The sequence below is a fragment of the Eretmochelys imbricata genome, chromosome 2 (genome assembly GCF_965152235.1).
Source record: "Eretmochelys imbricata isolate rEreImb1 chromosome 2, rEreImb1.hap1, whole genome shotgun sequence".
NCBI classification, from domain to species: Eukaryota; Metazoa; Chordata; order Testudines; family Cheloniidae; genus Eretmochelys; species Eretmochelys imbricata.
In genome coordinates, this window is record NC_135573.1 from 48108139 (window position 1) to 48134840 (window position 26702).

Here is a 26702-nt window from a genome sequence, read left to right on the forward strand (position 1 = left end):
AAAGGACCTAGGGGTGACAGTGGACGAGAAGCTGGATATGAGTCAACAGTGTGCCCTTGTTGCCAAGAAGGCCAATGGCATTTTGGGATGTATAAGTAGGGGCATAGCGAGCAGATCGAGGGACGTGATCGTCCCCCTCTATTCGACGTTGGTGAGGCCTCATCTGGAGTACTGTGTCCAGTTTTGGGCCCCACACTACAAGAAGGATGTGGATAAATTGGAAAGAGTCCAGCAAAGGGCAACAAAAATTATTAGGGGTCTGGAACACATGAGTTATGAGGAGAGGCTGAGGGAACTGGGATTGTTTAGTCTGCAGAAGAGAAGAATGAGGGGGGATTTGATAGCTGCTTTCAACTACCTGAGAGGTGGTTCCAGAGAGGATGGTTCTAGACTATTCTCAGTGGTAGAAGAGGACAGGACAAGGAATAATGGTCTCAAGTTGCAGTGGGGGAGGTTTAGGTTGGATATTAGGAAAAACTTTTTCACTAGGAGGGTGGTGAAACACTGGAATGCGTTACCTAGGGAGGTGGTAGAATCTCCTTCCTTAGAAGTTTTTAAGGTCAGGCTTGACAAAGCCCTGGCTGGGATGATTGAATTGGGGATTGGTCCTGCTTTGAGCAGGGGGTTGGACTAGATGACCTCCTGAGGTCCCTTCCAACCCTGATATTCTATGATTCTATGATTCTATGGTCCCAAAAGTTTGTGCCCTGGGGGCCAGAGGAAGCACAGCCTGCCTCGGAGTAGAACATGTGGGGTGCTGCCTGCAGGGGATCTTACAATGGGAGGCCCCTTGTATGGAAGGGAAGCCTGGAGGGAAAGGCAGGCAGATGGCAGGGGAATGGATTTAACAAAACCCAGGGCTTTTAGTGTTCTAAGAAGACTTAGTAATTTCCTGGGACACAAACTTAGAAAAAATGGATGATCCTGGGAAAATCTGGCCAGGAGCAACTGTTCAGGCTTGTATCATAGAATCATAGAATATCAGGGTTGAGAGGGACCTCAGGAGGTCATCTAGTCCAACCCCCTGCTCAAAGCAGGACCAACACCAACTAAATCATCCTAGCCAGGGCTTTGTCAAGCCTGACCTTAAAAACTTCTAAGGAAGGAGATTCCACCATCTCCCTAAGTAACGCATTCCAGTGTTTCACCACCCTCCTAGTGAAAAGGTTTTTCCTAATATCCAACCTAAATCTCCCCCACTGCAACTTGAGACCATTACTCCTTGTTCTGTCATCTGCTACCACTGAGAACTGTCTAGAGCCATCCTCTTCGGAACCCCCTTTCAGGTAGTTGAAAGCAGCTATCAAATCCCGCCTCATTCTTCTCTTCCGCAGACTAAACATCCCCAGTTCCCTCAGCCTCTCCTCATAAGTCATGTGTTCCAGTCCCCTAATAATTTTTGTTGCCCTCCGCTGGATGCTTTCCAATTTTTCCACATCCTTCTTGTAGTGTGGGGCCCAAAACTGGACACAGTACTCCAGTATTTGTAGAGGGAGGAGTGGGGAGCTGGGGAGGAAGGGCCTCCCTGGGTTGGGGGCAAGAGTGTGGTGAGAGACTGGAGTTGGCCATAGGGAAAAAGCAGGGATCTAAGAGAGGAACTGGATGGGTGGGCATGGAAGCAGGGACCTAGAGTGGAGATGAGGAGGAGAAAGCAGGGCCTCAGGAGGGATGGGGAGGGGAGAGGGGCGACCCAGAAACAGGGAAGGAAAAACAGGGACCTGGGGATGGGGGAAGTGAGGGGGCACAGAGATGCTGCCATGGGAAGGAGAAAATGCACAATCCTGGTATGAGAGAAGGGAGGCACACAGATATGGGAAAGGAGGTAGAGCCCTGCACAGATACAGAATTTATATCTGCATCCAATCTGCAAACATGGTCTCCAGATATCCAGAAATATAAAGCAGGTAGCCACAGATTTGCAAGGCTCTAAAAATTGGGTCAGACAGAACCCCTGGCATAGAGGAAATTGGGGAATGGGAGGCCACATATACCCCTGGCATAGTGGGGAGAATTGTAAGGGAGCAGGTCACAGAGGACACACAGAACCCCTGGCCTGAGGGAGTGGGTTGGGAGAGTTGTTGCAGGGAGCCTCTGAAATGGAGGGGTATGGGCAGAATGCAAGGAGACCCTGGATAAAGTGTTACTGTATTTCCTTTCTTTCTTGTATACTAAGTTGTTATAGGTTTATTATTTGTCTAATAGGAACACTTAGAAACTCCAGTCAAGGGTCATTGGCCTAGGGGCTACACAGACCAATAAAACAGTCCCTGCCCCAGAAAGCTCACAATCTACATGCTGAACTGTACATGACAGGTGAATGAAAGAGACGTGCAAACAGAACTTTAGAAGCTCTCTTCAGTATCTTCCTACTATTGTTCATTTATGTCTAGAGAGGGACATGAGCTCATCATGAAATGCCATTTTAAACACACCTTCCATGCATCAGGTTTTGCAAAAATCAAAATGTGTCTAGTAATATTTTATAAAAACCTTGTGCTTAAATCCTGCAAGTTATTCCATGCTGGCAGATCCCTTAGCTCATGTGCAGCCCCATTGACACCAGTGGGGCTCCATGCAGGTGGAGGATCTGACCACACAGAGCAGATTGCAGGACAGGGGCCTTGGTTTGTCTAATGCAAGGTGTGGCAGAACCAGAACCTTGATGGTTTTGATAACAAGGAAATTGCTTCCAAACTATCACTGGCTTGCCAAACCAAAACCCAACAGAGCTGGTTTTACAAATGCAAGCCTCACGACTGCTTAGTCCAACTCTAGTTAGTTTCACAACTTTTTGATCAAAGCAACTGATGTCTTTGTGTATGTTGGCAATAGTGGATTTTGTCTATAAAGAATTATTTTAATAGGTTATGGAGGCTAGCTAAAAGAGAAAACATGGTTTGTTCACAGAAACCGTACTATGCAGAAATGAATGGAAAAGAAATACATGGGAGTGTCATGACAGTTTAATGGTGTTTTTTAAAATCTGTTACATTTAATAAGTGGGTGTGTCTGTGGTTATTTAAATCCAGTTAAGGATGTGACTACAGCTGGGGAAGGAAGGGAAAGGGGGAAAAAAATCAGGAAAATATTTATGCAAAAACTCACACAAAATTTGACACATTTATTTTTCATGTTCTCACCTCCTCAAGAATCTGTCTGAGAAGTTTTAGGGACTGAAAATTATTCACACTGAAACAGTCCAAAGCATTAAAAGTTGTTTTTAAATACAGCTGTTATAGTGAACTTTGAAAAAAGATTGAATATCAAGAGCCCTTAAAAACTACATAATCTAGAGGATTTGGCAGAGAACCAAACCAGGAAGCCCTGAGATATAGTCCTAGTAATTTCTCCAAGGACTATATTTAACATTTAAATTCATATAGCACTTTACAAATATTTCATTGGCCCTCATTAGTGTCTCATTATACATATGGGGAAACTGAGGCACAAAGTTAAGTGACTTTCTGGTGTAGATGAGCCCTTTGATTTTCTCAAATCAGTTAGCTGGTCAGTTGCATGATTGAAAAGTTATGTGGATTGCTTATCAGGAAGAAAATGTGTTTATTTTTTGCAACTCACTTGAGCATAGTTTACAGGGATGTGAATTTATCAAGAAGAGTTCCTGGTTTCCCTTATTCCATTGCTTCCTCCTGAGAGGATTTGATTTTTGTCCCCCACAATCACTAAGACCTAGGTCCACAAAAGGACTTAGATACCTAAATCCAAAATTTACGGACTACAGAGATCCTCAAAATCCCTGCTCAGCAGCTGCTTAATCCTGGAGATGCCTAAATTTTCACCGTTTACATTCTCCAAGTACATAAGTTCTGCCTCTGGGCGTGAGCACTGCTGCCTGTATCTCACATCCAAGCCACAGCACAATCCTCAGACCAGGTGAAGATAGGTAGTGCTCCACCCAGCTCATTTGCAGGGCCCTCCACACAGAACAGCCAGGGCAGAAGGACTCCCTTATAACCTTTAGCCCAGTAGTAAGGTACTCACCTGGGGTGTGGGAGACCCCATTCAATTCCATATTCTGCCTGATGAGGAGCAGGAAACTGAACATGGGTTTTCCTACCACCCAGATGAGTGCCTCAACCACTGCACTAGAGTCCCTCTCACTTGCTCCCATGCATATTTAATTATTTATATAAAGCAGAACAACTTCCACAGCAGAGTATCCCAGAGAACAGTGGCTAGGCTGCTCACTTGGAGGTGGGAAACTCATGTCCACATCCCTTCTCCTCATTCAGCAGAAGGGGGAATTGAACTGGAGTGCCCTAACCCCTGAGCTAAAGGTTATAAAGGAGGTCTCTTCCTTCAACTACCAAAGGGGAGTGGGATTTAGGACTCTCCTCTCACCAGCATCTGCTGATGGCTATCTTAGGAGGCTCCCTGCCTAGCATACTAGATTTTGTGGTTCCCATTCTTGAGTGCCTGTGTCTCTCCATGCATTGTACAGGGACTCTGTGCCTAACCTAGGCTTCCACTCAGTGGCTAGGCACCTAAAAGTTAGATACTGGAATGCCTAACTCTTTTGTGGATCTGAGCCTCTGAGCTGAAAATGACAACTCATTAGTAAAAAGGAGATAGAAAAATATACCAAACACTGATAGCCAATTGCTGAAATGTAGACTTGCAGATTTAATCAGTACATAATTTATAGATTGCACCCAATCATATGATGGCTTCTCAGCTACTAATACATATTTAGTATTACCTAGGTACATAGACTTCATGAAAACATGTTTACTTAATTATGGGGGATTTGAGGTCTCAAGTGCTTGGTGATGAGATTGGCACCCTCATCTTTAACTGATTGATCAAATCAACTGAAAGTCATTAACATCTGATAGCTGTTCAGTGGTTTAGGTGTAATGAGTTGGTCATTTTAGTCCAGATTCGGATGTTAGATGATTAGGAGGGAATCTTACTTTCTTTAAAAAAAATGCAATCTAGCCCTTGTGGTTGCAGAAAAAAAGAGCTGTAAAATATGATCCAACTGCACTAAATAGACTCAAAAACACAGCAGGCAAAAAGCACCCATTTTAAAGTCTCATGGTTTTTAAGCAATCATGAGCTTTTGACTCATGATTTGTGACAACTTGGGGTTGCCAATTCTGGATATAAAAGTTGAGGTACCATAAACTAATGAATTCTTGATATACCTAATTCAGCTCTGATGAATACACCTGAAAAGGGGGGTTTAGCTCCAAATTTTCATGTGAATATTGAACTTATTTGTGCCTTGATCAGAATGCAAGAGGCAGCTTTAAACACTGAAAAATTGTGTTTTCACCCAGCTTTACCTTTCCCTGGCTATGTTGGACATCCCAAACCCAAACCTTCTCCCTCCCACCGCCAACCCTCAAGGTTTGTTTAAAAAACAAAACCAAAAATAAAAAATATAGAAGATTGGCCTTGTGTCTCTTCCAGTTCCTCTTTGAATCCAAAGGAAGAGAGAACCCTGCTTCCCACCCCTATATCCATAGTTTCCTCAGTATTGAAATGTGTGTAACAATTTTAAAGTCTTCCGTACTCTGTGGCCCCTTCAGTTTGGTTTTCTAAAGCCTTGGCTCCCAGCTGTATCTATTGCTCACGCTGGAAGAGAAACATAGCGTGCCTCCTCCACAAAACCTTTCCTCCTTCTCCTCTGTCTTATCCAACAAACAACAAGGAGCTTTTGCTGTGTTGCATAACCAAGGGGGCTTTCCCGCCTTCCTAACACAGTAGCAGCAGCAGCAGATTGTATTTTAAAAAATAATCAAAAATCTAAACCTAGTGTTCACTCCTGTGGGAAGGAATGAGAGAAAAAGCTGGCTTGACCAATATTAGTCACCATGTTTATTGTTAACCTTGGGAGGCACTTGTGTGATATCTGCACTATAGTGATGATGTAGTATAAGGAACCTTTAAACTCACCCAGCACTACTAAAGGTACTATTTACCTCACGGTATATGCTGAGAAGCCAAAATGGAACCCTTGCCTCCAGCAATCCTAACATATCCCAATGCAGGGCTTACCAAGTAGCAATGCTCCAGAGCAGGATGGAAAGCCCACACCATGTTGAAATGGTCCCACTCCAGCAGTTCAGCCAGTGAGAGACAGTGATGCATCATGGGAGATGTAATCCAACCATAAACAAAGGAAAGCCCTCTCATATGTTTTCAGCTCCTGTTCAAATATTTTTCATTTATGTAGAAGGAAGGAAAAATTATGAACATCTTTCTTAGCACTTATTTTCTCTCTGCATAGACCTTTCAGAGACTGTCACTTTCAGTTGCTAAAGTTGATTTATTGCAGTGGATAAACTGTGTAGTTGTAAATTAAATAGAAAAATACTGATACACCGTCTGTTCCAAAATAGATTAAACTAGCAAGGGTCAGAACTGAGATATACACACCTAGAGCACGAAAATTCCATCTGTATTGCAGGAAATAGTAGTCTATGTTATTTAATGGATTTCACCCTGCAGGACAAGATGATAGCAAACTTACAATTGAAAGAGTAACACACAAAGATTTTCAGTGAAGACACTAAATGCAGTAAAAGCACAAACATTTAATTGTACAGTCTGTGAAAGGTTGTATTCTTTTTTCATTTCTTGGTATTGTTTTATATAGTAAGCTTTAGTCATAAATATAATCTAGGTAAATAAGTGGTTAATAATTCCTATTTTAGACTCTGTAAGAGAGATGGAGTCCTATAGTTCCTCATACTATAGTGCTAATTTACTTCTTTAATTATAAATATTCTGAATAAAGTCTTTCACTGATATAAACATTTTGCAAGATATCAACATAAAGGACAGTAAAACTAAGAAAGATGCCATTATGTGAAACAAGAATTATGAACTTTGCCCAAAGTATTAAATTCTTCTATTAATCTGTCAGGTTATTTTTTTAAAAGAACCCACCAACAAAAAGATTTAATCTTGTTAGTGATATTATGTTAAAAATATGTAAGTCACTCAGTTCATGCAATGCAACACTCTTGCTAAATCTCAAGAAACATTTCTTATGTTATTGCTTATTTTAAATTAGTTAAATGCAAACTGAGATTCCTTTATAAGCAATGCATATAGCACACCTATAGTTAAGGTTACCTGACACTTTTCATTATAAGACACTTTTCAGATGCTTATAGCTTCAAACTTTAGCCATTTGGGCTGAAAGTTTCTATGCCAGCTGTCTACCTCAGGCTGAATTATTTTGGAAAATTTCAGCAAAATATTTGAGCCATTTCTCAGAACAAAGTATACACACAAAAAAACCCATTGTTTTGCCCACATTGGTTTTAAGATTTTTTTTTAATTATTTTGTTGAGAAGATCTAATTCTGCTATACTTTTTAGCAGGGACTTGGAATTTGACAGGGGTGGCCTTTGCGTCAGAGGTATGTGAGTGCCTATGGCTACCCTTATGAAAACTTGCCCAAATCTGGCCAAGTTATGAGCCTCTGAAAAATCTCAGTTCACATATGCTTAAATAGAGAAAGTTGCTAGTGTTTGGCAGCTAAACTCTGAAGATTCCATCTGTGCCAAGCATGTACTAGCCCTGGGCTACAGGGCCTGAGCAGGACTTTCCCTCCAATTGTTCCTTCCTGTCAGCCACGATGCTATGGGACCAAACACAGGAACTGAGAGGAGGCAAACTGACTCTCCAGTGCTCCCCATGCTGGCACTCAGGCAGTGAGGAGGAGAAGGAAGAAGCTATCCAACTGGAATGTGAAGAGGGAGACGGATGAAGAACCAGGATGGGAGGAAGAGAAATGGGACAGGCTGGGCTGAGGAGACTGGGGGAGGGAACTGAGATGAGGGGTTAGGGAGGAGGAGCTGGGGATATGGGGAGACACTGGGACAGAGAGACAAGGAGGTCAGGGAGAACTGCCTCATTCAGTGCCAAGCCTGCACCTGTTCTAGGGATGAATCAAGGCTCTGTAATGAATGAGGCTGTTGTCTTTAGCACTCCCGCATCATTCGTTGTGGAACTTGGAATGTGCTTAGTGAACATGGCAGGAGTTTAGGCAGTTGAATGCTGCCCTGGAATCTCTCTGCCTCTGCCACAGAGTTACTGTGTGATGCTGAGAAAGTCACTTACATCAGACTTCTCACAGTTGGCATAACAGGGTGCACTCATCTCTTGAGAGCTTCATGCTGCTGTGTCTGGTACTGCACTCCTTTTCCTGCTCCTGGAATCCCCCTGTAGTTTGTCAACCTCACTTGGTGGGTCTTCAGTGGCTTGGCCCTCCATCTGGGTCACACTATCAAAATGAACCCCTTCTGGGGTAGAAAAGAGTCCAACAAAACTTTATCTGCCCTGACCAGGATCTTCAGCCCCAAGCTCTGGGCCCTTTAAATTCAGCCCTTCACTTGAGCTTCCAAACCAGCCTTGTCCCCTTTCTCAGGGTTTACACCACTTTGCTGGTGGCTTGGGGCAGGGGGAAGGGAAACCCAGACCTGCCCCCTATTCCAGGTTCCAACCCTCTTCCCACCTGGCCCCTTTATCTCAATGTCTCTCTCTCCCAGCTTAAGCAAGTACAGCCAGAACCAAACTCTGGTTATCTCTTCAGCTCCCCTGGCCAGAGGGGCGGGCTGGCCAGCCAGCCAGCCAGCCAGCCAGCCTGTTGGTTGGTTGGTTGGTTGGTTGGTTGGTTGGTCAGCCCTCCCTTCCTTACCCCTCTGGTCCCAGCCAGGAACTGAACTGCTAAACCCATGCAGCTTCTTTTAGTTGAGCCTGCTGGGCTCTGATTGGTTGCTTCCATGGTGCCTCCCCTGCAACTGATGTCAATCAGAGCTGTTTTCTGAACATATGAAGTGTTATAGAATGCTGAACTGTATGAAAAATCAGGTCATAGGCATCACAAATTGGGCCAACATTTTTGATATTAGTGTTTCTGTGCCTCAGTTGCCAATCTTTAAAATGCTAATTATAATACCACCTCATCTGATAGGGATGTTGTGAATATCAATTAATATCTGTGAAGTGCCTACATGCTACTGTGATGAGTGCCAGAGTGTGCACACTAGTGGTTCAAATAATGACAACTAGTGTGGTCTTGGGAATGTGTTGCTGGGTAGTAAACTTTAAAAAAGCATAAAAAATCCAAAAATATAATGCAAATAAAACGAATGCTAATATAAAAAAGCAACAGACTGTAGACCTGCCTTGACCGGAGTAACTGGACATGGGTGAGATCTCTTTTCTTGGGAGATAGGATTAGAGAGGTAAATGGAACAGCAGGCTGGAAATAGAATGTCTGTACGAGCTAAGATGGGGGGGACACCCAAGGAACCATTTACAATAGATAAGATAACAATGAATAATGTATGCCTGGAATGTAAGATGAGGAAAAGAGTAAGTTGTGCATGAACAGTGTATGGGCAGAGCATGCTGTACAGGGATTGGTTCCTAAAAAGTGAGCAAGCCAACCCCAAAACATATAATGTAATGTATAGTAAATGCAATATAATGTGTAAATGTATATAAAGGAAGAGGTTTGCTGTGTAACTTTGTGATACTGTCACATTCTGGGGTGCAATCCAGAGCAGTGAGGGACTTTGTCACTTCCTGCCCTGCAACTTTGGGCACCTCACAATGTTTGCTGTGTTGTAGCTCCCAACCTGGGCTGCTCAGAAACAGCCAACCAGCATGCAGGTCAAACCCTGAGCATTGGTGTATAGCTGCAGCCCTGATCTAGCAGCTAGCTTTGACCCTAGCAGCCTGTCACCAACACACCAGTTACTCTCTGGCTTCCACCAGCCTCGGTTACTACTTGCCAGGTGACCCCAACACACTCCCAATCCTGAATTTTCCCAAAATCACATGTTCTGCACTGTGTAGCCCTCTCCTGGACAGATCAAATATTAAAATCCATTGTTCCTGTAAAGACTCAATATTCAACAGTTTGCCACTTTAACTGGAGTTACTAAACAGTTCAGTTTAAGCACAACACTGGATTGGTGTAGATTAAAAATAAAACACATTTATTAGTAACAGAAGAAATGGTTGCCAGCAAACAAAAGTGAAAACATGCATTTAAAAGTCTAAAACTTAACCTAGCAAGGTTTGTTTCAAGGGTTTGATTAAAATGGGCTTTCTCACCCCCAGTCTTCCAGCAAGATGGTGACTGACTCTTTCCTTGGCCAGGATCTCTCCCAGAGGCCCAAAGGTGCTGCTGCCTTTGCCTTCTTAGAGGAAAGAGATAACTTGGGGTTCTCTGCCCCTCTCTATTATAGTCCCACTGAACCTTTGAAGTGGATTCTTCTGAGGTTTACTCTTCAAAATAAAGTTTATTCTAGCAGTAAAGAAGGTGATGGATTCTGGTGGTGAAGGAGTCTCCATGCTCTTTCTCCTCATCTGTTTGCTGAAATGCAAATTTGCTGTGTCTCTTGCCATGCCCTCCCACTGCTGCCTTGAGGGTCCTGTTTACAACTTATATGTAAATTAATGTAAACACACATTCCTCTGTTTAGGACAGGCCTGTTTAACAACTTTTGCCTAGGCAGGACTGTGTGGTTTTGAACATGTGCTAATAATACCATATAGTGGGGTTTCATAAGTTTATATATAATGTTGCTACATACATTTCACCATGATATCATTGACCAGCAAGTTATTAGTTTTCATATTTTGTACAAAGATTATTACAGTAGTGTGTACGGTGTAAATATGGGGGAGCTTTAACCGCCCCCCTTTGCTTGAATCTGATTAACTCGACATTGCTTTGCTGTTTGCCAAATAAAGAAACCTATGTGACAACACTGGAGTCAAACTGAGTTCTTGGAGAATCAAGTGGAAGAGATCTCGGGGGGAAATCCAACACACAGGAAAGGCCATGAGAAAATTAATAATTCTGTCTTCAGAAATGGGTTTGAATGCTGTGCAGTAAATAAGGCATGGGCCAACATACTGAACAACAAGGAGAAAAAAAATACTGAATAGCTTCTCATTCAGTGATGTCCATCCATCCTGTGCACTGAATGACCCAGGGGTTCCATGGAAAAAATGATATTATGTATACGTAAAATGGAGTTGAGTCATGGCTGCACAGTCAATGTTAATTCTGGCATCTCCTTGCATTGGAGGCTTGACTTTGCAATCTTAACTTGCATTTAACATAGTTTTGTGTTTGTATAATGTTAAATATATATTTGGGTTTAAATGTTTTTATATTCATACTCACGGTTCTGTCTGGTAACTCCTTCCATGATAGGCATAATGAATGTTGTTCTCACTTTCTGGAACCCCTGGACTCAGTGAAAAGTGACCTCTCTTATCTGACAGGAGTTTTGACCTTTGGAGCTGTGACTCAGGTCAGGTGACTGGGGCCAGGGCAAATCTCTTACCAACATTCCTAAGTGTCAAACCAGTAATACATTCTGCAGAGTACCTTACTTCTATTCCCCCACTACTTTTCTGGTCTTTCTCATCTTTTGTTCTCTGCTCCTCCACCCCAGTCTATGAAAGTTTATGTTGAGTAGTGGGATCATGAGCTCAAGGAAGCTTCTCCTCTCCCACATACTTTCTCCCCCTTGTCATTGCTGTAGGACGGCTCATTTTTGGGTGGCAGAATTGTCTAACATCTTCCCTAGTAGAATTGTAACATCAGAGGTGAATCAGTCAATCATCTCTCTCTTTTCTGGACTTTTCCTTTTCTACCCCTTCTTGCCTCCCCAATGAGAGTTTGGCATGAAAAAAAAGTAGCCAGAACTTCCTGTCTCTCTTTTCCTCTCTCCTTCCCAATGGGATTTTAACGTCAAAGGTGACATCCCACTCTCCATATCCTCTGCTCTACCCAGTGTGGTAGTGGCAAGATTCTGAGATCAGAGGCAAGTAACCCTAAACAAATCTGTGATAGTTTTTATTTCATCCTGTTAAAAAAATCCCCTCAATATTGTTGTACATGTACGGGTTATTGGCTTTCCAATGGTACCATCCACATCCAAATCAGATTAAAAATGGCAGTGTCTTTCATTGAGAACGTATTCATTTACTTGGGAAATTTTATTATGTTAAATGTTTCAGTTTTTAAAACCTCAGTATGGGAAATTTCTGTTTCAATTCGTCATTCAATTGACATTAACAGAAAATGGTTAGTTCTCATGCTGTTGGTTGTACAGCGTAGAGGCCACCAAACACATTATGTTGCTCCAAGATGTTGTGCCCTTAACCAAATCTGACATGTTATGGGATAGAATGCATGTGAGGGACAAGTGTCTGTTGACAGTCTCCAACCATCATGTTTTAGGTCTTCTGAGGGGTCTTTTCCATCCTGCTTTCAGTTGGTCAAAGTCAAAGATGATTCTCGCAGGGAAGTTGGTAGGCATTAGGAGCAGAGAACTATACCACCTTAGAGAGCACTGGGCAACCATTTAAGAGAGTGAGACCTGTTTAGTCAGAAGGCAGATCTCTGCCTTCAACTTAAATACGTACCATTTGACATTTTTGATCATTCGGAGATGCTTTATCTGAATGATGTCCAACTTTTTTTTTCTATCTTGACAGTGAGGGGTCATGTGTCAGTCCCATAGGTCAGAACACTGACCACCAAAACATTATATATCCTCAGCTTCATCCCTTTAGTTATCAGGGTGTTTGGTATATGAAAGGTGTTCTTGATGTCATTCACTCTGGGTGGTCTACTCAATTACTGGTCAGCTAATCAATATAGAAACAGAGGGCATGGCATGCTGGAGTGAACATTTCAGCCAGATGCTAAACCACCCCCACCACTCCCAATTTCTTTGGACCCTGACATTAAGGCCGCTGCTGAGTTGACACATTCTGCACAAATGATCCTGGCAAATTTACTATTGACAACGTCTACAGAGATGTAAAGGTGCTTAAGAGAAATAAGGCAGCAGGAATCTGTGAAAATGTTAAAAAGTACTGGACCAGCTATTAGCACTGGACCAGCTATTCTTTTGTGGCTGCAGACACTGTTCAATATCATCTGGAGAACAGAGTTGGTTCTGTCCAACTGGCAAAAAGACATTATTTTACCACTTTGGAAACATAAAGGCAGCAAACAAGACTGTTGTAACTCTCGCAGCATTACTTGTTTATCTATCCCAGGGAAAGTTTTGGCTTCTGTCTTGTTGGCCCATGCCACTGACATCTTAAGGAGCAAGAGAAGACCACAATGAGAATTCAAGCACCCCATTCACCTTGCATTCATGGATATCAAGGCTGCATTTGACTCTGTTGCCAGTGAATCTCTTTGGTTGATCTTGAAACTTGCAGGCCGCCTTGACAAGCTCTGTAGAGTGTTCCATCTCTTATATGATGATTCTCAAGCCGCGTTCTTGTAAATGGAAAAAAAATACCTTCTTCTGAAATAGGTCAGGTGTTCAACAAGAATGTGGTGCCACCCCAGAGCTCTTCAGTTCCATCATAGACTACATGCTTGTCACTAAGTATATGCATTTTAGGTATACACCTTAATGGTCAGAACCTCACCGACATCAATTTTGCCAGCGACATAGCACTAGTTATCAACTCAATGGAAGAACTTGTTGCAGCACTTAAAGCCCTCAAAAGCTCAGCAACAAAAATCATCCTGAAAATTTATTGGGGTAAAAACAAAATTCTTCTGGTTGACAATTTGGCTTCTAGCACCTGAGTGGGTGATCACACCCTCGAGATTATCTGTGATTTCACCTACCTCAGCTCTGTTATCGATAGCATGGGCAGCATCGAGAAAGAACGTGAAGCCTGCATGGCAGTAGTGTCATCAGTGATATGGTGTCTCGTGAAGAACATCTTTCACAAACTGAACGTTAATAGAAAACGATACATGTACCTTCAAAAGAAGAATTAGTCTTCCTATACTAGTCAACTCTATACAGCTCTGAACCATACATTCTGACTATAATCTGGTGAGAATACTATTTCTGGAAATTCTGTACTCATAAATTACTGTGTGTATAAGTAAATGGTTATGAGTATAAGCGTTTCAGTGTAACAGGCCAAGTTCTTTAATAATTCCTGAGGTAAGTTGAAGATTCCCCAGATAGAGCAGACTTAATCACTCACAAATAGGAAAGCCCCCATGACACAACAGTACCAGATGTATGAATAAGTTAAGTGAGATAATCCTGTAACTTGCTGCTTCTTATAAAATGGTGTACTTGTTCTTTGGTAATTAGTTTTTTAAATGATTAAGTCTTTATTAAAATGAGACCAGAGTAAATATTCAATGCAATTAAACTTCTTTGCATTGATATTAATTAAGTTTTTTTAAAAAAAAATAGTTAATTGATACTTTATATGTACTTTTGACTTTTTCTCACATGGTTCATGCTGCAAAATTAGTAATTAAAATAAAATCTTATTCACATTTTAGTCTGGTACCTGAGCCTGAGTTCTGTGCGCTCAGTATTGAGCTTGATTTCCCCTTAGAGAGTTTTCTAAAGAAGATAAGAGGATTCACAGCCTGTTGTGATTAAATGATTAAGAGGATTCTCAAAGAAACTGCTGTGGCAAATCTTTGAATGTAACAGAAGGAATTTCATGCAACTCAGATGGTTAGTTAGGAGTTTGACCATTATAGAAGCTGATTTTTAGTTCAATGGCACTGGATAACTCCATGTAGGCAATGCCTTACTTCACATCTGTCAGCTCCCTAGCTGTCTCACTTGATGAAGAAAACACAAACAGTGCTGGAAGATAATTATCTGTGCACTTTATTTCAAGATCACTTGATTAATGCTGACAATAGCATCTCTTTGTATTACTTGTACAAATGTTCTGAAATAAAGTGTAACCATAAATTGTGATGGATGGTTCAGTTTGCATGGTACCTTTGTGAAACTTATTGTGCCCATGAGTTGCTTTTATAGTGTCCATTATGTACAAAATCACAGCAACTAAACGATCTATTAATTATGTTATTAATCATCATGTTTACATAAGTTATATCACTAAGAAAGTGGATAGTAGAATGAAAGTAACATCAATCTAAATTCAAAGTGTCTGGTGGAGCATGAAACAAGTTTCAGAATACAATGTAAATAAAAATTCTATCATCCCTCATCAAGGGAAAATGTGAGAATGCTGTCATCACTTCAGAGAGCATGTTCTATACAAAAAAGGTCCCTGTTCTTTTCTATCATTGCCAGATATCACCTTTTCTACATTTCAAATACTGTTCCACAAAAAGGAGAGGGAGAGATGATGGCACTGGGGAAAAATGAACAATAAATATGTTTCAAAAGCTCTAAGGAGAAGAATAGTTGAGTTAAGGTTCTTCTGTAATGGCACAGGATCTCAAATGTCACCAATTAGTTTCCCAGACTGGAAAATTAAATGTTTATATATGTTGGAAATTCTGAAGGAACTTTGCCTTTGCATTTGTAAAGTCTCAGGCTATTAAGATTTTGGTAATAAAAGCTAAACCATTTTATGCTTTATCTCTAGAGCTTCGGGCCATTCTTAGCATTGCAGAGTAGGAAATGGGCAATTTGAATGTGCCACAAATATGTTTTCTATCTCTATCTATCTTAGGTACGTATATGGCCTCCATTGCCATAATATCTGAGCACCTCATAATCCCTAATGTATTTATAGGAGAGATGCTTTTGGCTGTATTAAAACACATTTTGTGTGAATGGGCTCAGCTTATCAAATGATCCAGATCACTCTGTATGACCACTCTGTCCTCATTTTTATTTACCACTCTGCCAATCTTTGTGCCATCTGCAAATGTCATCAGCAGTGGTTTTATATTTACTTCCAGATCACTGATGAAAATGTTGACTAGTGTCAGCCTAGTACTGAGCCCTGCAGATCCACATTAGAAACATCCCAATTCAGTGGTGACTCCCCACTAACAATTACTTTTTGACACCTGTCAGGCACATTCAAGAGAGCAAGAGGTCTTTGGACTCTCAAGAGAGATAAAGAAAGGGATGTCCGACTGTCGAGATCCCCAGTCATGGATATGGGGAATCCCCAACTAACCTGTTCTGGCAGCTTTCTTGTGGCACAAAATGAACCAAACAGGGCCCATGAATATACCCCTCTATTGCTATTCCACTGATACTGAGAAATAAATTCCTCAGTCACAAAAAAAGCTTCCTCAACCATGTTATAATGTTTTTTGACAGGTTTCAGAGTAACAGCCATGTTAGTCTGTATTCTCAAAAAGAAAAGGAGTACTTGTGGCACCTTAGAGACTAACCAATTTATCTGAGCATAAGCTTTCGTGAGCTACAGCTCACTTCATCGGATGCATACTGTGGAAATGTTTTTTGAGTAGTTTTACAGCTATGTGTTGTCATGTCCTTCTGAAAATTGGTTATTTAGACTAGATGCTCAACATAATATATAAAAGACTACAAATGATTTGCACATGACATGGACTGAATACTTGAACATAAAATATGATGGCAGTCCTTCTCAAAAGTATAGTTTACCCCTATGGCAAGATCCAGAATTTTATTTTCAGATACATTGTAAAGCACTGTCCAAAACAAGGTTCAATATATCTACTACAGACAGTGGCATGTGTGGATTTTCTCAGGCCGCAGTGTACATATAGGCAATATGTTTTCTGATCCCTGTTTTGTCAGAGATTTTAATAAAAACAAATGTCTGAGGCAGACTACTTCACAGATATTAAATACATAAACACAATCAGGACATTATTTCTCTACTTCATTCACCCTAGACCTTTTTTCCAACTATACAGCAGGTGTCTACATATTTTCTATAATGACAGGAAGTATTAAAACACTTAAGAGTGATTATAATCCGACTCACCAGACAGATAAAGGTAAGATAAGAAAAAACACAGGCAGACAATTGTATAGACGAGGAAATAACAAGAAATCTGTATACAATACATAAATGTGGGCCTGATTTTCCACTCTTGCTCCTGGTGTAGTCATTTACACCAATGCAAAGTGTCAAGCATAACCATTCTATGTAGATACAACCATGTAGATGAGTACATAATGTTGCACAAAGGTCAGGGATAACTACTTAAAGAATAGGTGCATCTGTTTAGAGGCAAATCCTAGAGCTCAGCACTCAGCCTGAGAGCAAGCAATCTTTCCACACAGGCCAGGAGAGCACCAGCAGAGGCTCCTCTGTGGCTGCTTTCATAGTGAAGAGACTAGCACTGAGGTGCATGGAGGCTCAACAGAGGACATGCTGGAGGTTCAGAACTGCTCTGCTCTGAACCTCCTGCCTGTTGAGTCTTGCAGGTCTATTCAACATCGCTTACGGAGACAATTTTTTCCCCTCAAGATACCAAAGAGCTTTCACACTTAACAACAATTCAAGGAACGATCAAACTTGAAAATTAATAGAATTTGCAATTACAGTTATATAAAAATTAACGTTCTGGTGATCTCAGAATGAGGGATTAGCTTTTCAATAGACCACATTTAAAATACGCTAGCCAAATAGCCCTAAAATGCTGAGGAGGTAGCAAATCCAAATCAGAAAATATTACTACTGTAGTGTCTGACAATTAAGTTAATATTATTGGATATAGTTCTTTCAAAGAGGAGATTGAGCTTAGCATGGGGCTCTGATATCGAACATGGTCTATTGTTCCTGCTAGCTGTTATGTGTGAGTTCGATTCCTGTTTATTTATTTGTGTATATTTATGTAATCCATATTTTTAAAGAGCCTATCTAGGCCAATAGGGAGTTTTGCCATATATTAAAAGGGCAACCATAGGAGTTTTTCTCTCCTGCTGGTAATAGCTCACCTTAACTGATCACTCTCATTATAGTGTGCATGGTAACACTCATTGTTTCATGTTCTCTGTGTATAAAAATCGTCCTACTGTATTTTCCACTGGATGCATCCGATGAAGTGAGCTGTAGCTCATGAAAGCTTATGCTCAGATAAATTTGTTAGTCTCTAAGGTGCCACAAGTACTCCTGTTCTTTTTGTGGATACAGACTAACACGGCTGCTACTCTGAAACCTGTCATAGGAGTACTGTAGAAGCAAAAATAAACCCAGCAGCCTCTCCAAAGTCTGTAAGTTAGGAGGAAGGGAAAAGCACCTCAACCACAAACTCCAGTCATCAGTGCGCAGATCCCATGGAGTCTCTCAAACAGGCAGAAGCCAAACGACTTAAAATGTTTTAGATCAAGACCAACACTTTAAACTCCATCCCGAAACCAACAGGCAGCCAGTCTGAACTAAAAAAGCCCCAGTGTCATATATTCGTGGCAAGAAATTACTAAATAAGAGAGAGACACTGCAATTTGCACTAGCTTGATTTTACAAGTTGATTTTAAAGCGTAGCCTCATGCAGGTCATGCACGCTCTCCAGATTGATGGCTCTCCACAAGCAGCCTCTTCCTTATGTACTAACCACAGCAAATTTAACATATGCCATTTTATTAGGAGATGACAGTAGAGAAGAGGAGGCAATAAAAATGAAATGGAAAGTGAGACTGAAGGGAAAAAATCAATCACTCAACAAGTATGGAATATATAACAGAAAACAGATACACAATAGCATCATCTCCATCTGGGAGAGAAAACCTTTGCCAAAGAGTGACAAGGTTCCACTAAGGTATACACCCATGATGAAACCCCACACAAACACCAAAGGAAACCTAGATTCCTGTTGGAAAGATTGTGAACTAGTGAGAAAAATCACACATAGGTTTATTGGGAGTGACCTAAAATACACTCATTCTGGCCTATGACTCATAAGCAGACTGGAGGGACCTTTGACATACAATTTGAGATAAAGCCCATTTATTATAAACTTGCAGACACACCAAAAGAATGTAAAAACAAGGAGGAAATCTGTTTAAAATCCTTTGTGCAGAAGTCAGAAGATCCATCATGATACACTGGCTAAAACAAGAAAATCATTTAATTTCACTGCAGATGGACAGGCAAATCCAGGGATACGTGATGGAGGAAATTATGGCAAGATTACAAAATACACAATAAATGTTCAGTTCACTCTGGATTTTTGTTCTAGGGTTTCTAGGAAACAGAAAACATAGCAGACTTAACCTGGAGCGGTGATTGATACAAACTCCAGATACTCTTAACATTCTCTCTCCATTTTATCAAATGGTTTTGTTTTTCAAGGGTTTTCACATGCTTACCTTACGGTTCCTTAGGCAGTGTGATCAGTTTTGCGTCTTCTAAGAACAAAGTTTCTCAGTAACATATACGCCTCTGTGAAGGGATTGACTTACTGTTCGTGACTTCTTGTGGCCAGGCATGGCGTAGCAATTCTCTCCTTACTGGGTGTCTCCTGCTGACGGCTGCTCTGCTTCTGCAGTGCCCTGCCTCTTCCTGTGACTTGGCCAGGTCACCTTAAAGTCTCTCCCCCTCCAAGGTAGTCCATGAACAAAAAGCAAGGGGAGTCACACAAATAAACTGAATGTAATAAGAAATAGAGGAGAATACCCTCCGGAGTGCATCAGAATTTGGCCCCCCTTCCCACAAGAAGGGGCGTTCGGGCAGTGGTCTTCTTGAAAACACCTTCCCTCACTCAGCCCTTTCCGCTCTTAATTACAGTGTTCTGTGATTCATTATGGCAGCTAATTTTGCTAAAACCACATATTTTATCAAAATGTGTGACACATATGATTTTTTTTCCTTCTAAACCCCTCACTTCTCCCACGTTACTTCCCCTCCCTCAAAGGAGTTTGATATCCTCGGGGATATTATAGAAGCAACATGAGCCAGATCACATTATATTCTGACCCCAACTCTTTGAAATATTCTTCTCCTACTCTTGATGTTGGGGGTTTGCACAGAGTCAGCTATGATGGCTTTAAGAACAATGGGGACATGTCTACACTGCAATGAAAGCCCTGGCTCAAGCCTTAACCCCACATCTGTCTACACACAAATCTCTTGGACTTGGGCTCAGACCCAAGGTTGCAAGACCCTACAGGAATGGAGGGTCCAAGCCTGAGACCAGCCAGGACTCAGGGTTCAAGCTGTATTGTTTTGCAGTGTGCACGCAGCCATGCCAGACTTGGAACCTGGGAATCTGTCTTCACTATTCCACAATCCCATGGGCCAGTGTTTTTTGTCCTCTTTATCCCATAAATCGTCAGTCAACTTCCAGGAAACAGAATCAAACCCCCTGGTTTTAGCACAGCTTCTTGTCATTTAACCCTTCAATTTTATTCTGACTGCTGAGCTGTAAACACACTTTCAGAGAACGTTCTGCATTTGCAGTGGCCACCAACCAGAAGTAGTCCTTTACAAAGCTCCCTGCCTAAGGGTCATAGGAGCACAGCCAGATTTTGGTTAGTCTCTGGTGCCTAACCAGCAAAACAGTTAATTTCAGGAAGAGTATCAGGAATGACCATGCATACCAGCAAATAATGAAGAAGCTGGCACTGACCTTGCAGGGGAGATGGAGGAGACAGAAGCACCCCAGAGCTTGGTAAGTTTCTGGCCCAATTTTTGTGTTTTTTAGCATAGAAATGCATTCTATGAACCAATGCAAAAGTTATTACAAACGCTGGGTAGCAGCATGTATCTGGATGGCATGCCAGTGCTTTGGTGTCCCTTCACCCCCACCATGTGTAATTCAGAATGGAGACTGTGAAACACAAACAGTAAAGAAGCATTTTGAAGAATTTTTTTTTCTGGGAAGGTGCACATTTTTTGGTACAACATCCAGTTTGTTAAAAACAAGAACCTTACTTTGTCTTCTCTGTACATACACCACTCCATACCAACTCAACTGTGTAATGAGCCAAATGAAACCAGTGAATTGTGGTGGGGCTGGCGAGAGAAGGTGGAAATGTAACCCTTTTTCAAACGTAGTTCATTTCTGTTAAATGCAGTGCATGCAGTCCATGGGTGATGACATCATGCATCCCAAATATGACTGGGGTTTTGAATTCAGTCCAAAAATATGCCAGGGAATGGTGAGGGTGAGACCAGGGACAGGGAAGAGGGATGCCAGTGGAGTTCTGTGTGTTTGCATGCAGTCATAACAGGCTGTATCGGAAGCTGTGGGGAGGCACTAAGCCAGGTGGATATTAGCGCAACATCCTGAAGTCTTTAAACCACAATTTGAGGACTTCAATAGCCCAGCCATAGGTGAGAGGTTTTTCGCAGGAGTGGGTGGGTGAGATTCTGTGGCCTGCGTTGTGCAGGAGGTCAGACTAGATGATCATAATGGTCCCTTCTGACCTTAGTATCTATGAATCTATTAATATTGTTGATTCCTTCATGAATTGTGACCCAATCCTGGGTGCTGACAGCTGCAGACTTTCCCTTAGCAGAAACTCCAGATAGGTAGCCATATTTTGGGGCAGGGCATATTTTTCAGGTCCATCTCAGTAGCTGACAGGCACACTCCATTTGTAAATGTGCTGTTTGGTCACCATCCGCTTAAATGCTTCAAGGGCATGCACAGCTGGTTTCCCACTTGCAGCTTGGAATAACACCTCTCTGTCAATGAGGCACCACAAAATCCATTATGTCCTCCAAAATGTGGAATGCCTGAAACGTCAGAGAAGGTTTATGTAGCATGTCTCAGCCACTGATCTCCCCCAAAGCCACTGTGGTCTGCAATTTTTAGAAAAAAAAGCAGTTATGATTTTTTTTTAACTTACAATGTTCTCTGCACCTCTTTCACTGCTATTAACCAGGCTGCATCCAGGGAGTCTGTGGTCTGAGGCATCCCTCTCTCAAGATATTGTAGTTCAGTATTAAAAAGTAACATTTTAAGTCCTTGAAATTCCAAACCAGATTTTTTTTTCTGAGCTCCTGCACTGAGCAACTTGAGACAATAATTCATCGTGTCTTGTCCTATTCCAGGCCCATCAACCTCTACTGGAGTGGAAGCCTGGAACACCAAACCTTCCCAGATCATTCCAAGAGAAAGCGTTTCCATGTTGATTTCTGATGGACATTCTGGACAGGATCAACAAACAGGTCCAGTCCGTAAGACAGAGGGACTTTCAGCAAGAGGAAAAACATTCTGAAAGGCAAAAGCAAAGGCTCAGGCTGGCTTCACAGTGGGAGCAGACACTTGCATTGCAGTTCCTGGAACAGAAACAGTGGTTAAGGGAGGGAGATAGAGCTGAGCAGAAGGAACTGTTTGGGTGGATGCTATCTCTAATGGCCAGCATCCCCTGTGCAATACCCTGTCCAGCAGTCCTGGAACAGCTTGGACAACTCTATGACGGAGTGGCCCATGCAACCAGGCCCTGTCAGTGGCTGCACAGGGCAAATGTGCCCCCATGAAGTCCTCCAGGCTGCACCCTTCCCCTCTGGACACCTTCACTGCCCTTCCCTGGCCCCAAGCGGGTGGCAAACGTGGAAGGCAGGACAAGAGGAATGGGGGCCAGGAGATTCATAACAGTCGGGGGTTTCTATCTGGTTTATGGTTTCACTTTTTGCACTTGTAAATGCACTTTGTTCTGGGGGATTTTTTTTTAAGGTTTTGGTGTCATTAGTGTGCTAACGGCAGCTGGCCTGTCTGGCAATGGTTAATATTGTACCTTTCCAACAAATATTTAAAAATAAAGGGTTTTATTTTATTTTAAAAAATGGTATTGCCATCATTATATCACATCATCTAATGTGTGTTTCAAATAATAAAAGTGACACACGATCAGGGACAACTGGGAAGCTGTATGCAAAAAATAATTCTCAATACAGCTATCTACATCAATGAGTTATTTACATCAACCCATATTGTGAGTCCCCCTACCCCCATCCCATAAGCTGCCATATCATTTATAAGTACAATGCATTGCAATAGAACCCTCCCCCACAAGCAATGAAACCCACCATACACACATACATTCATAAAAGGTACTGTTCTCCCTCTTCCATGGGCACATGCAAGTCCATAATGGAGCACAGAGCACCCTTGACTTCTGTTGCCTGGATTCATCCAGCTCAAGCTGGGCGTACTGGTTCAGCAGTCCATCACAGTCACAGATCCATTCAGGGGGAAATGGCTCACCTCTGGTTTCACAGTGATTGTGAAAAGCACAGCAAGCCACAGTCATCCAGATAGCGTAGATGACACTGGAATCCAAACAGGTCTGTAGACATCACCACCGGCCTGTCAGTCTGCCAAATGCACATTCAACCACCACTCTATACCTGCTGAAAGTGTAATTAAACCTTCTTTGCCAGAGCCTCTGAGACCAGGATATAATTTCATAAGCCAAGGCAAAATGGGGTATGTGGGGTCTCCCAGAATAACAGTGAGGACAGCAACTCCACTTATGAAAATGTCATTTGGTGGGACTAGTGGCCCAATGTATGAATGTCCATGAATGTAGATTCCTCACTGTCAAAAACCTGGCATCATGATTGTTACCAGTGCAGCCCACAATGATGTTCATACATCAGCTGCTATACCCTATGAGGGGCTGCATAATAACGGAGTAGTAGTAACCTTGGCAGTTTAATGTGCTCCTTGAGGAGGGCAAACGATGGACACATGAGTCCTATCAGTGGCCCCAGTGCAATGTGGAAACCCCATTCTCTCAAAGCCATCTTTTATTCCTTTCACGTTGGGGTAAACCACATGCCAGATTGCCTCAGAAACCTGTCACCACTTTATTCAAAGTCACCTTCCCAACACCAAAGCAGGTGGCAACAGACTTGTAGCAGTCTGAGATAGCCAGCTTCCAGACGGTTATAGCAACCCACTTCAGAACCAGTATGGGTGCTCTCATGCACGTTTTGTGATCCAGGAGGGTTGGGGCAAGCTGCTTAGAAAGCTCCAGCAATGAATCTTTCTTCATGTGAAAGTTCTGGATCCACATCTGCAGGATGATGTGGCCTCACCAGTCTGTTGCTTGTGGCCCTGCTCCAGAAGCATCGGTCTACATAGTGGGCATCAGCAGCTACATAGAGTGTCACAAGCAGCCTGAGCAAGTTGGAGTCCACCAGGTCTGTGTCCTCACACCCATCCTATCGTTAGCTCTGTCAGGTGCCTACAATGGGTCAGAAAACACTGCTGAAATGTCCACCACTGTCTCAAGGAAGCTCTGTCAATTACCAGAAACAGGAATGAAAGTGCAAGTAAGAAAAGTTCTTCAAATGGTGCCTCCTCCAAGTTGCTGTCTCTGATGGCTGGGCGCATGCAGATCAAAAGGATAGCTCTGCAGGATGTGTTGGTGGGCTGTTCAAACCCCTGTAACATGTGGGGTGGACAGTCAAGATTTCCCACACTGCCCCATGAACAAAGGGCCAGAGAAGCCACATTATGGGACAATGGTAGGAAGTCTGCAGTACTCCAGTGAGGATGCTGGAGCCCCAGGTTTTGGCCTGGGTTAAAATATTCTTCATCTTGGGTCAGCAATCAGTGTAGATGCTCAGACCCTGGTTTCTCAAACTCAGGGTTAGCTGACTCAAGTTCCACTGACCCTGGGCTTCCACTACAGTTCAGACATACCCTGGGAGACTTCTTGGCTACCTATTTATTATAACTTCAGTAGCACAAAGGAACCTTAGCACAAACCAGCATCTGGCCCTTGTATATGAATTCTACTCATGTCATAGCATTGATGCTGATAGTTTTCTTTCATTCCTTTCCAGTACTCTTAACTGTTCTTCTTTTGTCTTAATTAGCTCATCTCAAGGCCGGGTTGTAAGTGAGTATACTGAAACCCAGCTGCAAGAGATTGTCAAAAAAATGAGGGCAAGGACATCGGTCTATAAAGAAAAACTGACTGACCCACTACTGTCCTCTCCTGAGGGCAGTCCTACAGCTTGTAAGTTGCTTTAGTTCTCAAAAGATAACTATTTATTTGGTGGTTTAAAGATGAAAATCCTATTCTGAGAGTTTAAAATGCTGGAAGACAATATTTCAAGAATCATGGATCAAATCTTCATTTGGGATAAATCAGCATATCTCTGCTGAAATCAGTGGAGCTGAGTTAGCAGTGGCTCTCAACTTTTCCAGACTACTGTACCCCTTTCAGGAGTTTGATTTGTCTTGCATACCCCCCAAGTTTCACCTCACTTAAAAACGATTTGCTTACAAAATCAGACCTAAAAATACAAATGTGTCATAGCAAGTTACTGAAAAATGGCTTATTTTCTCATTTTTACTGTGTAATTATAAAATAAATCAATTGGAATATAAATATTGTACGTGCATTTCAGTATATAGTATGTAGAACAGTATAAACAAGTCATTGTATGAAATTTTAGTTTATACTGACTTTGCTAGTGTTTTTATGTAGCCTGTTGTAAAACTAGGCAAATATTTAAATGAGTTGATGTACGCCCTTGAAGACCTCTGCATACCCCCAAAGGTACATATACTCTTGTTTGAAGAACCCCTGTGTTAGCTTATAGCAGCTGAGAATGTGGCCTATTTAAACCCATTGAGACACCTCATGAAATAGTTTTAATAGAGGTAAGTCTCCAACTATGACTGTTCAGGATCACCATTTTCAAACTACTTTCTAGATCAGGGGCGGGCAAACTTTTTGGCCTGAGGGCTGCATCAGGTTTTGGAAATTGTATGGAGGGCTGGTTAGGGGAAGCTGTGCCTCCCCAAACAACCAGGCGTGGCCTGGCCCCCGCCTCCTATATGACCCCTCCCCTGCTTCTTGCCCCCTGACAGGTCCCCTGGGACTCCTGCCCCATCCAACCCCCACCCCCACCCCCGTTCCCTGTCCCCTGACGCTGCCCCCCAGGACTCCTGCCCCATCCACCACCCCGTGCTCCCTGTCCCCTGACCACCCCCGGACCCCGCATCCCTGACTGCCCCCTGCCGCCCCATCCAACCCCCCCCCCCATTCCTGACTGTCTTCCCGGAACCCCCCCTTCTCCCTGTCCCAAGTGCCCCCATCCAACCCCCCTGTTCTCTGCCCTCTGAACGTCCCAACCCCATCCACCCCCCCGACCCCTGACCACCCCTCCGAACTCCCCTGCCCTCTATTCAACCCCCCCTGCTCCCTGCCCCCTTAGCGCGCTGCCTGGAGCACCGGTGGCTGGCGGCGCTATAGCCGCACTGCCCAGCACAGAGCACCGGCTCAGGCCGGGCTCTGCAGCTGCCCGCCCCAGGAGCTCACCCTGCCGCCCAGAGCATTGCACCAGCGGTGCAGTGAGCTGAGGCTGCGGGGGAGGGGGAACAGCAGGGGAGTGGCTGGGGGCGAGCTTCCAGGGCCAGGAGCTCAGGGATGGGTAGGAGGGTCCTGCGGGGCGGATGTGGCCTGCAGGCCGTAGTTTGCCCACCTCTCTTCTAGATTCATCTCGGTTATTTTATCTGTATTCCTAGGGATCAAAGATACATTCCTTATGGGAAGGTATATGTGGCAATATGCCACATGCAGGTACATAGGTGATACTGAGATGAGATATCTTTTGTAAAAGTAAACAAAGTTTAAGGTCAGGCGATAATCTTCCAGCATCATTAAATATGCCAGGTATGTAGGTTAGAATGGGATAAGGCAGCGCAAGGCAATACATCTCACCTGAAAATAATTAAACACAGTACTGATGTTGTTCCTCTTCAGAAAAAAGCTTGTTTTCTTCCTTTGCACAGGAGGAGGAAGAGTGTGTAGTCTTCATATTCTGCATTTTTTCAGAAGCTATTTATTGATCTCCTGAATTCTAGTAAGTTGGGAAAGATAGCAAGTAGGATGAGTGTCAGGATGAGTGTCTAAACTATTATAAACTTTGACAGCTCAGGAAGACATGGTCAGATTTTTTTTTAACTACTTCTGTGTCAGTTAACCTACTACCCCTCTCTCTGGCAC

General features: G+C 42.7%; 1 protein-coding gene across 1 annotated transcript in view; it reads left to right on the top strand.

The window, feature by feature from the left end:
- CNGB3 (cyclic nucleotide gated channel subunit beta 3) overlaps positions 1-26702 on the top strand; it is a 121293-nt gene that overhangs the window by 36808 nt on the left and 57783 nt on the right. Inside the window, exon 5 of the mRNA XM_077808675.1 lies at positions 24562-24704. Within this exon, the coding sequence (XP_077664801.1) occupies positions 24562-24704 (143 nt within the window). The remainder of the gene's footprint in view (positions 1-24561; positions 24705-26702) is intronic.